The sequence below is a fragment of the Halichoerus grypus genome, chromosome 4 (assembly GCF_964656455.1).
Source record: "Halichoerus grypus chromosome 4, mHalGry1.hap1.1, whole genome shotgun sequence".
NCBI lineage: Eukaryota > Metazoa > Chordata > Mammalia > Carnivora > Phocidae > Halichoerus > Halichoerus grypus.
The window spans coordinates 150,781,260-150,793,884 of NC_135715.1; the positions used below are offsets into that span (position 1 = coordinate 150,781,260).

At 38.2% G+C, this 12,625-nt stretch overlaps 1 protein-coding gene across 4 annotated transcripts in view; it reads left to right on the forward strand.

The window, feature by feature from the left end:
- The window catches only part of MFSD6 (major facilitator superfamily domain containing 6), a 68,764-nt gene extending 57,620 nt beyond the window's left edge, over window positions 1–11,144 (forward strand). For 3 of the 4 annotated variants that reach the window (XM_036121324.2, XM_036121323.2, XM_036121322.2), the window contains exons 4-7: window positions 5,645–5,806; window positions 6,710–6,808; window positions 8,153–8,433; window positions 10,376–11,144. In XM_036121324.2, the coding sequence (XP_035977217.1) occupies window positions 5,645–5,806; window positions 6,710–6,808; window positions 8,153–8,433; window positions 10,376–10,579 (746 nt within the window). In that variant the 3' untranslated portion in view covers window positions 10,580–11,144. Of the gene's footprint in view, window positions 1–5,644; window positions 5,807–6,709; window positions 6,809–8,152; window positions 8,434–10,191; window positions 10,217–10,375 lie in introns of all 4 variants that reach the window. The other variant, XM_036121325.2, reaches the window with a different exon arrangement.
- The last annotated feature ends 1,481 nt before the right edge of the window (window positions 11,145–12,625 follow it).

The following is a 12,625-nucleotide window of genomic DNA, read 5'->3' on the forward strand; positions in this document are numbered from 1 at the left end:
CTGTTTGGGAAGAAAGGATTTTTTTTCTTGCTTATCCCTGCATTCTTCTGGGCCAAGACGGAACAATCTTGAAGTTCATGTTACAGGATCAGATACCAATGTTGAATATTATAAGGTAAAGAGTTATTTGGAGCATATAAAAAACTTGGTAATATGTATGATGTGAGCTCTTTAAAGGAGGAGGAAAAGTAGGTAGTAAGAATATACTTTTTTTTTTCCTTTTTCTTTTTTCTTTTTTTGTAGAGATAGCAGGAGCTGGGAGGGGCAGAGGGAGAAGGAAAGAAGGCATCCCAAGCAGGCTCCATGCTCAGTGCAGATCCCGGTGTGGGGCTTGATCTCACGACCCTGAGATCATGACCTGAGCTGAAGTCAAGATGGGACGCATAACCAACTGAGCCACCCAGGCACCCTGAATATACATTTTTTTAAACTGACAGATGGTTGGACATGTTTGATATTATCAAAAAACCTCTCAAAGTAGATTGTTATATTACCTGTGTAATACTTTTAATTAATAGTTGTTATGAGGGTGTATAGTATAGTACTTAAGCACTGAAGTGCTGAACTTACATACCTTAGGTTCAAATGCTGTTCTACTGCCCTGTTGTCTGTGTGACTTTGGACAAGGCACTTCAATCTCTCTGTGCCTAGTTTCCTTTTTTTGGAAAAGGAAGAAAAAAATAATACTACTGGGAGGAATAAGCGAGATAAGCTATATAAAACACTTAGCACAATTCCCAGTAAACTGCTATAATATCATTAATGAAAAAAATTTAATGTTAGTTGTAATTATTTCTCATGGTTCTTGGTTATTCATATGGAGTGTATTCCCAAATAGTTAAGGGCTTGGTGGGTGGGAGGGATGGGGTGGCTGGGTGATAGACAGTGGGGAGGGTATGTGCTATGGTGAGCGCTGTGAATTGTGCAAGACTGTTGAATCACAGATCTGTACCTCTGAAACAAATAATGCAATATATGCTAAGAAAAAAAAAAAGAAGATAGTTAAGGTCTTGGCTGTAGGTGCTGTGAAGCTATCTCTGTGTTTCTGTTAGGCCTTCTAGGTAATCCTGAGGGGCCCCAGTAAAGGTAAGGAAAGACTGAGAAGCTAAGTTTCTATGACCTATGTGGTCTTTGAGAGTCATTCATCATCAGTTAACATATGGTGTTGAATTGCCACTCAAACATACACATTAAACACCTATTATGTGAGTTGGTGTTTGAATTGCCATTCACAAATATCAATAGTTTTCTGACAAGTAGCCAAGGAAGGGTTAACACATATTGCAAGGAGAGTCAGTTCAAGTACCTTTGTTACTATGATCAGTCAGGGGGTAGCATCTTTTTATTCTTAGACTGCTCCACCCAACCTAGTTATCTCATACTAAAAGGTTTAAAAAGTTGTAGCTCTAGTGTGAAAACACTTTTACCCATGCCACTGAATAAATTTGCTTATTTATTTCATCATATAGAGAGTAATCATCTACTTTTTCACAGTTCTTAATAAAAAATAAAGTAGACAGAAGCATTTTCTTTTCTCAGCTTATATCTTTTACCTCCCAAATCTTACAGGAAAGTTGTTTCAGGTAGCACAACTGTTAAGACTTTCTTTCTTGCCTTACGAATATGAAAAATGGTGGGGAGTTTTTAGGTTTGGAAATTGCTTTTTTTTTTTTTTTTTAAGATTTTATTTATTTATTTGACAGAGAGAGACACAGCGAGAGAGGGAACACAAGCAGGGGGAGTGGGAGAGGGAGAAACAGGCTTCCCGCTGAGCAGAGAGCCCGATGCGGGGCTCAATCCCAGAACCCTGGGATCATGACCTGAGCCGAAGGCAGACGCTTAACGACTGAGCCACCCAGGCGCCCCGTGGAAATTGCTTTTTTATTGTTTTAAAATTAGAGGACCAGAACCGTAGTAAAAACACTGGCAAGAGTTTCAGATAACTAATATTACTAGAAGTTTCATGGGATTTTTCAGTTTTGCTAGTTTCTTTTCTAGGAAGTAGTATGGATTCTTGTATTTACATATTTTGAAATAAGGGATCTCAGAGAAACCAATTTTTAATTCTACATCTGCCCTGGAGAATATTGGAGCATAGAGGCAGAGTGGCTTTCATTCTTTTGCTTTTGGTACCAAAGAAAATTTTTTAGTGTATGCTTTACTATATTTTCCTTCAGCCAATGCTCTGAGTTGCTTTAAGGAATATAGTTCCCAATTATCTAATTAGTCCCAAAAAGCAGTAAGGAAACTCTAGAAATCTGACTACAGAGAATCTTTTACAACTGCCACATAATACTAGCCCCCAAATTCTAAGAATAGTTAAGAATCTTTAATAAGAATCCTGACTTAAGTCATCCTTCTGGAAGATGCTTTAATTATCTTAGAAGACTCAATGTTTTAGAAAATCCTTAGAATTTTGAAGAAAAAGAAACTCTCTTTACTGTTGGAATTATATTTGACCTGGAATTATAACAAAAATATGTTACTGTTTTGGTCACATGAATACATAGGCCCATCTTTGTCTACTTGTAAATCCAGCAATTGACTGCTCACACACAGATATAAGGATCAATTTGGCTTCACTATTAACGTTAATTTATAATCATTTAATGTAGTTTTACATCTTTGATGATTCATCTTTAAGAAATGATTTCCACATCTATGTTGGATTTTACTAATCTAATTTTGAATACATTCATCTTATTTCTTAGAATATTTAAGTTTTTTCCTTAGTGTTGTTAATGAAGAAATATGCGTATCTGAAAAGAAATGGAATTAGCAGCATCTTTAATAATATAAAGGGAAATATTTAAGAATATTTCCACTGTGTACTACTGTGTCAACATTTATAATTAAGACTCTAGGGGGCGCCTGGGTGGCTCAGTTGGTTGAGCTTCCAACTCTTGATTTCTGCTCAGGTCATGATCTCAGGGTCCAAGGATCAAGCCCCGCGTCAGGCTCCATGCTCAAGGGGGAATCTGCTTGAGATTCTCTCTCTCCCTCTCCCTTTCTCTCTGCTTGCTCTCTCTCTCTAAAATAAATAAATCTTTTTAAAAAAAAAAAAACTACCCAGCTTTCTCACTTCTGAGAAAGCTGGTATTATCTAAGGTATTGCAATTGTTTAGTCAGATAAAGCAAATTCTTTATTTGACTTCTGTGGAAATTAAATATGCATACTGTTTCTAATCATCTAGTCCATTTTTCTAGTTAAAAAATAACCTAGTTGAAATGATTACTGAAACATATAAACCTCATAAAAATTATTTTTATTATTTAACTATAGGGCATATAACCTAAGGTATCCAGTAAAAACAGTGTTTATTCCATTATTGGGTCCACTTAAGATCATCCCTGGTAATTTAATTGTATGCTAGACATTGTGAATTTTACTTTGTTGGGTGCTGGATATTTTTGTATTTCTATAAATATTCTTGAGCTTTGTACTAGGATACAGATAAATTACTTGGAAATAGTATGATCCTTTAGGGTTTTGCTTGTGAAGATTACTTAGGTGGGACCAAAGCAGTGTTCAGACTAATTCTCATTCTTTCATAATACTAACACAAGGCCCTTTTGAGTACTCTCCCAATCCCAGGAATCATGAGTTTTCCAGTTTGGTGGAAACAGGTACTTTTCCTGGCCCTGTATGGGTTCTGAGTACTGTTCTCTGTAATGCTTTTGGATGGTTCTTTCCCTGGTTGTGGACAGTCTGTACCCATGCTTTTGCTGCAGCACTCTGCTGAGCACTTGAGGGAGACCACCTGCCGACGCCCGTGGTATCTCTCTGTAAAGCTCTCTCCTCCCTGGTACTCTGCCCTCTCTGGAACTCTAGCAGCTGTGGTCTCTCCAGACTGTCGGCTTTTGCTCCTCAACTCAGTGGCTCCCCCTCTATGCCTTGCAGCTTTTAAACTCTAACCAGGCAGTACTAGGGCTCCTCATTTGTTCCCCATCAATCAGAGATCACTGTCCTTGTTTTGATGTCCAGTGTCTTGGGAACTACTGTTTCATATATTGTGTCCAGTTTTTGATTGTTTCAGAAGGAGGGCAAATCCAGTCCATTATTCCATTTCAGTCAGAAGCAGACTAATGTCAGATTAAATCTTAAATGAATATTAATCTTCTAGTTTAATTTTTCAAAATATAGGTAATGAGATGCTATTATCTCAAAATGAGATTATTTTTCAGGGAGCAAGCTCATGACTTAATCTAGGCAGAACCAGATGATTTCTTAACCCCTTCTAGCTAGAAAACCTGTTGTGGCAGGATCTTTTTATTACATTTAAAGCAGTGCTCTAATAAAAGATTTAAATTCAGACAGTGCACAGTTGCTATACCAAAATTATTTTTCATCTGTTACCTTTATCCTTCCCTCCCTCCCAACAAATGGTGAAAATATAACAAAATGGGTATTGAGGCACTGTAAATGGTCTCTACACTCTTTTGGAAAACAAATTGGAACCATATATTAAAAGGCATAAAAATTATTATATCCTTTGAATCAGTAACCTTATTTGTAGAATTATAGCCAAATAAATAATCTCAGATATGTAAAAAGCTGTATCTCTAGAAATTTTAATCATGGTGCTAATTATAATGGAAAAAATTGGAAATAATCTTAAGTCATAATAGGTGTCCAGTAAGGGGTTAAAAACCCAAAATATATAAAGAACTCCTACAACTCAACAGCAAAAACCCCCAAACAACCCAGTTCAAAAATGGGCAAAGGACTTGAACAGACATTTCTCCAAAGAAGTTACACAAATAGCCAGTAAACATATAAAAAGATTTTCAGCATCACTAGCCATTAGGGAACGCAAATCAAAACCACAATGAGATAGCACTTCATACCTGTTAGGAATGCTATTATAAAAAAACATGAAAAATGACAAGTGCTGGGAAGGGTGTGGAGAAATTGGAACTGCCTCTTTTGCATTTCTCAGGGGAATGTAAGCAACTGTGGGAAGCAGGCAGCTCCTCAAAGTGTGGAACATAGTATCACCCTATGACCTAGTAATTCCACTTTTGGTGTACACACCGAACAACTGACAGCAGGGACTCAAGCAGATCCTTGAACATCCATACACGTAGCAGCAGGATTCACAATAGCCAAAAGGAGGAAACAACTGGAATGTCCATCAACAGATGAATGAATAAAATGTGTTATCTCCATGCAAGAGAATATTAAAAAAGAGGGAAATTCTGACCCATGCTACAACTTGGATGAACTCTGAGGACATTATGCTAAGTGAATAAGCCAGACACAAAAGGACAAGTACCAATTCCACTGATAAATGGTTCCACTTATAGGAGGTACCCAGAGTAGTCAGGTTCAGAGAAAGTGGAATGGCAGTTTCCAGGGCCTAAGCAGAGTTATTGTTAAATGGGTACAGAGTTTCAGTTTGGGACGATAAAAAAAAAAAATTCTGGAGATGGATGGTTGCATACCACTTTGAATGTACCTAATGCTACTGAACCATACACTTAAAAATGGTTAAGATGGTAAATTTTGTTATGCATATTTTACTAGAAATCAAGTATATGTCCTTAGTATGTATGTGTGTGTAATTAAGTAAATATTTCGCACTCCAAAAAAGAGTAAACTAAGGAACGCTCATCAGACATTCCCACTCTTCTTCCTCTCCAGGAGTGACGCACGCAGCCATCTGGGCAGCATGCATTTCTTACCTCAGTGCAGCTGTTCCCCCTGAGCTGAGGACCTCTGCTCAGGGCATCCTGCAGGGCCTTCACCTGGGTCTGGGGAGAGGTTGTGGTGCCATGATCGGAGGCGTATTAGTCAATTATTTTGGTAAGAATGGCTTTCTCCTTTTCCCTTTCTTCTTTGTTGAGAACTTATACAATTTTTCAGCAGCACCTCAGTAAACACTCAAATTATTACTGAAGATTGCCAGAAGCTAAACTCCAGTATTCATATTATCTTTCTCCCTTTCATGGTAGTCGTAATTGTAAAGCAGTGTGCTTAAGTCATTACGATGATTAGAGCCAGCCCGTAACTGTGCACACTTCTATGACAAACAGCCTGATGGGATGCTACACAGATACCTCAAAGGAGCCAAACAAATGAAGAAGCACCTGTGCTTTTGGTTTGAAGCAAGGTACCCTAAACCTGCTGATAATAGTGCTAGAGGAAAGAAAATTCATCATTATTTCAGAAAAATGTAGCAATTTGCTGCCTTTGGTAATGTCGCTGCATCTCTGATGACACAATCTGTCTGCCCGGTCCAGCCTCCCTTGTCGGAAATACAGGGGGTGGCGTGGAGATGAGATTATCCTGCTCAAGGAATCTGGACTGCTCAGTCATCTATGCAAGGTGGGCCCAGGGTATCTGAATTTATAGCACTATTTGAGTTCTGCCGTTCCAACTACTGATTAATAGGGCTGTTTAACAGGTAAATGGTCTTTAGGAAGAAGAGAGCACCACTGAGTTTTATGGTAAGAGGCACTCAGAGACAATCCTTTGTAAATGTAGTTTTAAAATCTGATGCATGACCAATCCAGTACCAGCACTGGGGGCTCCTGGCACTTACCAGGCCTGTTGTCCACTGTATGAAGCCACTGACTAGTCATCATTCCCTGGTTCATCCCAAGCCCTGCTGCCTTTGCCCTGAACTTCGGCACATTGACAGTTTGGGGTGAAGGCTATCTGCATTTCCTGGAATTACTCTGTATAGTGCTCTGTTTGTTTCCACAGGGGCTGCTGCGACCTTTCGAGGAATCGGCATGGCCTGCCTGGTGATCCTCCTGCTTTTTGCCCTGATCCAGTGGCTGGCAGTGCCAGATGAGGAAGAAGGTAAACCTGTCCATTCTCTTACTGGTTCCTAAGGTTGAAGCCATGGAGAATTCTATACGTACCCCTCAGGAACCCAGAGGTGGTAACAGACCTGCCTGGCGAGATTTTCTCAGTGGTGTGTATCAATGAATTTATGTGTACCACTGCTAGAGAGAAGCTGTCTCCTATGTTGAAACGAATGCTGGTCATTTTAAGTAGCTTGGGGTTTTCATGTTTTTGTTTTGTTTTGTAGTACAAGGTAGTATGGGAAGAACTGGTTTTAAATTTCTCTGGTACTCTAAAGGGATTTCAAATTTAAATCACATACATTTAACCTATACAGCAATTTTACTCCTAGGGATAGGGAGTGGTAATAATTGTTATACTTTTACATTCATTTGGAATATCTAAAAACTTAAATTTGAAGTTTTCCCTTAACCAGGCATGACCCTCATTAAAATTGTCATATAGAAAGGAGGTCATATCAAATATAATGTACAAGTTGAATCAACTTTTTTCTTTTTAATGAAGAAAACCAACCAGTCTTGCTTAGCTCTTGGGTCCCAGAACAAGGCTCATCTTCTTTGGTGTCCTATTCTTTTTTCTTTTTAAAGATTTTATTTATTTATTTGAGAGAGACAGAGAGAGAGCACGCATGAGCAGGGGAAAGGGGTAGAGGAAGAGGGAGAAGCAAACTCCCGGCTGAGCAGGGAGCCTGATGCGGGAACCCTGGGATCATGACCTGAACCGAAGGCAGACACTTAACCTTAACCTTAACCAACTGAGCCACCCAGGTGCCCCTGGTGTCCTAGTCTTTAAGGAGCATTTGCCTCAAGCACCTTTTTCTGTTTAGGGAAAAACTAGCTTGTTACAGAAAACCCCAGAGGCAGATTTTAATGCTAACAAGTTATACAGAAAGAAAGACCAATGCTTTTTTTTCTCACTTTTTAAAAAAATCTTAAATGGATTATAGAGTGTTAGTCCATGCCTTCAGTAAAAGGCCAATAAAAACAGCTATTACTGTTTTTATGCTTATCTTTAAAAACTCAGTCCTGTAAGTGGGCCTAAGACAACATTCACGATAACCCATACCCATAGATTAAATTATATCTAAGTGTAATGAAGAATACATTTCATAAATAAATATAAGTTAATATCTATTAATACCTATAAAGAGATCCTGGAAGATAAACATCACATCTGTTGTTCAGTACTTGCACCAAGAGGCCCTCAATACACAGTAATTTACTAATGTGGCCAAGTACACTAGAATGGGCTTATGGGATTGTCTGCTTATTTATTTTTATGTTTGTTTAAATATGTAGAAAACTCTGAAAAATGATTTAAACATGATTTTCTCTCCAGACAAGACAATGCTGGCAGAAAGGATTCCTGTTCCCTCTAGTCCTGTTCCCATAGCGACCATTGACCTGGTACAGCAGCAGACAGAGGACGTCATGCCACGCATGGAGCCCAGACTTCCGCCCAGGAAAACCAAGCACCAGGAAGAACAGGAGGATGTGAACAAGCCAGCTTGGGGGGTCAGCTCCTCTCCCTGGGTGACTTTTGTCTATGCACTCTACCAAATTAAAGAGATGATGCAGCTAACAAGAGATAGCCGTGCTCCCGAGATACAGCCTTTGCAGGTAAAGGTACGCCCTTAAGTGGGCTCAGCTGTGTGAATTATTCACTCAGCGAGATTTATGGAAGGTCTGGTGGGCAAAACAAACATGCGGACAAATAATTTCAGTATTCTGTGACAAGTGCTAAATTATAGAGGTATATACAAGGTTCTACAGAGGGAAAATTCTGCCTTATGGAGCTCAGTAAGGCTTCACAGAGAAGATATTTCTTGAAAGAAAGAAAATAAATCCAAGAAATTGTACTTTTCTTTAAAATTTCAGTGTTGACAGATACCAGTTCCAGTGAGAATATATGGTTCTTGCCACGGGAGACCATTATTTATTAATCTCTGTAATTCTGAAATTCTAGTGAGGACCTTATATATAATAGGACTTCAATAGATATCTGATGAATTAATACCCTGAGCCACTGTATGAGTCTAATGGAATACTCAAATTAGTGGAAGTGTTGTTTTGCTGGTGGCCTCACATGAAAAATTGTGTTTTTTTTCTCGTCCCTAGAGATATAGTCTCTCCTGAGTAAAGTCAGATCATGTTGATAAAACAGTATGGGTAATTGTTAACTAAAGCTATCTACTGACTTTGGAAACGATCAAGTGTGACTTCTATGAATAGTTCAGCTAAAGTAATGAGTCTACTTCCCTGTTTATATTAATCATATCCTTTTACTTGATGAGTCATGTCAGCTCTATATCTAGAGTAGCTTCAGAGAACACATAAGACAAAAATAAAGAGTAATTTGGATAATTTCCTTTTTAGAAAATACGAACTTCCTTAATTAAATTTATCATGACTTTGTAAACTAACATGTAATATTTCTATAATTTAAACCAAATCTGAGTCTTCCCATACTCATAATGCATCCTGGTCTATGCATGATCTTACTCATTTATCAAGATTATAAACTCACATGAATGTCCTGCTCAGTCAAAAAAAAAGAGTCTTGGGGTGGAAGGAGCATATGAAGGATGCGAAGCAGTGAGGTGAAGCAGAAGAAAGGATAAGATCTTCTGCTTGAATAGCAGTGTTTTCATTACTTTGGGTACTCATCCTCATTTTCACAGAAGCCTATTAGGCCTACATATTATCATTGCATTTTTTTTTCTGGCATGTTAGGATTAATAAAAACTGGCTGGTATGGCTTAGTTATTCTTACAAATAAGAAGTCATCATATTAAGATTTCTTTACATTTTAGAATTGATCACAGAAATAAAACTTTTTCTTTGGTGGTCAGCTATTTGAAGTGATGTATACTAATTCAGAGGAAAATCTGTTTTTAAAAAAAACATGTTTCCTGATTTGTATCAATCAGGACTCTGGCGATGTAGCATTTTACAGACATCCTGGGGGCGGGGGTGATACGCTGGAGTATGTGTGGACTCACAGTTCCTTACTATTGGTGACCTAAGTGCTTGTTTCCATTCCCCTTTTTTACACAGATGTTCTGTCTTAACTTGTAGTGTATACTTTAAATCCCAAGTATTCATCAGGACCCTTAATTTCAGGACATTCTTTTGTTGGCTTTTCTCTGAGGCTAAGAATGCCTTCCTTACTTTCTGTCAGACAGGTGCTTCCAGCTCTTGAATTCTGTTCAATTCCATGCTGCTTGCTCAGTGACTTGTCACAATGGTGGTGGCTCAGTAAATATTTGCTGATGTAAATTGTTTTCTTAGTAGTACCAGGCATTTTGGTAGTGATGTTCCTTTATCCACAAGATACATCTGCTTAAAGTGTTTGTGTTTTTCATGCGGCTTTGGCAGTTGCACATAGGAAAGGAGATGAAAGGTAAGACATTCTATCTTTATTCCTCTATTATTTGTTCCCTGAAGTTACTTCAGGATGCTCTCCCCATGTTTCTTATATCTTACTTGAAGGCATATGAAAAATGTTGGATATATTTGCAAGCAGCCCTGACTTGAACATCTTCTCTTTTTTTCCTTCCAGGGGACCAGTGAGAATCGGGAAAATTCTCTAGCTGGTGGAGCCCGGCCTGTCCCATGTGAGACTCACTCTGACCCATCTAGAAACCAGCCATCCCCTCAAGCAGCAGCATCTCAGACGCAGAGCAGCCCCACTCACCCCAGTGTGGACCAGCGTGTGGAGGAGAGTGAGGACCAACAGGCTCAGCCTGCCACTGGGGAACACTGAGGGCTCCCACTCATCTCACACCCTGCATGGAACCAGGCTCCTCTGCCAGGACAGAGGGAGAGGCTCCCTGAACCTAAACATGCCTCACCTTGAGAAGCATAGCACTATATACGCTTCTAAATACCTGAACTCATCAACATGGAAACACACACACATACACAGGAGCTACAGTACATATTGGCAGAAACAGATAAACTTTCCATAATCCCACTGGAATCACAGAAGGGGAATGGGAGTTCGGTGAAGACTTCCAGTTCTTCGGTTGGTTAGGTTAAGGACTATAGGACTTCTTTGCCAGTGCAGTAAGGGTTGAAAGCAGCAGTTACACTAAGTAAGTGGAGGGAAAAGAAAGTGTTTCAAGGTGAATGCTGACACAATTTCCCTCTTCTGATTATTTATTCTAATTACTTGGTTCTTAACACAAACTGGGAAGAAATAAAATATATCTATAATTTTGTTTCTCTTGAAGAGAACTATTTAAAAAATTACATGACATATTTAAAAAAGTAGCCAGATAAGTTACTAGCTTATATGCTTTTGTTTAAAAAAAAAAAAAAAGGAAAAAGTTTCATCAGAAACTTGGCATATCTCTAGCAAATATATTTTTATATGTATATGGTATATAATGAAAATAGTCAATTCTTTGAGCAGCAAAAGCCGTATTGACTACTGCAAACTAACCTGAGCTTTAAAACGCCTTTTGTTTTAAATGGGCTTTAAGACCAGAGGAGGGAATATTTCAAATAAACCAACCAATTCAGTATCCTATGGCTTGACAGACAAGGGTTTACTAAATATTAATCAATACTGTAAATAGCCTCGATCACTGTTTAACAATTTTATAGTGATTTGGGCTCTAAGTAGCTGATGGAATTTTAAAAAAAATTACTGAATTCCTAAGGGTTTCTTTAATTAAGCAGTACTATTTACAAATAACAGTATAAGATTTAAGTGCCTGGGAGAGGGATACAATTTTTAAAAATTACACAATGGGTAAGTTTTTGTTTTGTTTTTGGTGAGGGGAAAAGGTGGTGAATAGGAAGCCAGGAATGGAAAGGATGAGAACTATATTTTCCAATGACTAAAAAAACAAATCTCAGTATATTCTTTTTCATGAAGATACTGTCAGACGCTGGACAGATCAGATAGGGGTATGCTACTGTAAATATCATAGCTGCAGTCAGAACCGTGGCTGAGTGATTCATGCATAAGGCCTGCTGCTAAAAATGAAAAACTGAGGATATGAGGAAGCCTTGGGGGAGGGCTGTGGAAAAGGGAATGCTGCTTTAGCTGAATGAAGGTCAATTATGGTATGTGTAGTAACTGTGAGTGAGCACAGGAGAGAGGAAAGGAAAGAACAGAGTTAAAAATGAGCAACTCACCTTACCTCTGACCCTGATTAGACAGGATGAGTTGTAAACTGAGGGCTTCTCCATGACACCATACTTCTGCCCAATACTGCATCTGGGGGAAGAAATTCTATACTTGGATGTCTAGCTTTGCCACAAAACACAGCTTAAAAATAAAATAACAGAAAGAAATAGAATTAAGCAAATAGTTATTTTTGCACTTGAACTGAAAACGTACTGTACTGTAAATTATCATGACTCATTTTAAGTGACCTTTAAAATCAGATGTATTTATTATGCTTATGTAATTATAGAAATAAAGAAATGGATGACAGGCTGAACCTCACCTATGAATGTACAGTATGTGGATTTGTGAAACTGACTCTAGGAAGTCAAAAACTTATACTGTGTCTTGTGTTTACAGTTCTGATTTATTCCTTTGAAAAGCCTGCTGTTTTGGAAATGCACAGTTGACATGTTGAAATAAAAATAAATATCATTTTTAAAAATTTCTTAAATGATAAAGATGTGACCAAACAAATAAAAGCCCTTTACTCTGTAATAACTGTGACCAAATTCAACAGGCCTTTGTTATGGAACATTTACTATGAAAGCTGATTCAGTAATGCAGTACTTTCTAGACTTTTAGGGCAGACACCTTCGTGGGTTTGTGGACTTCCTGACTTTTTCTTACTGT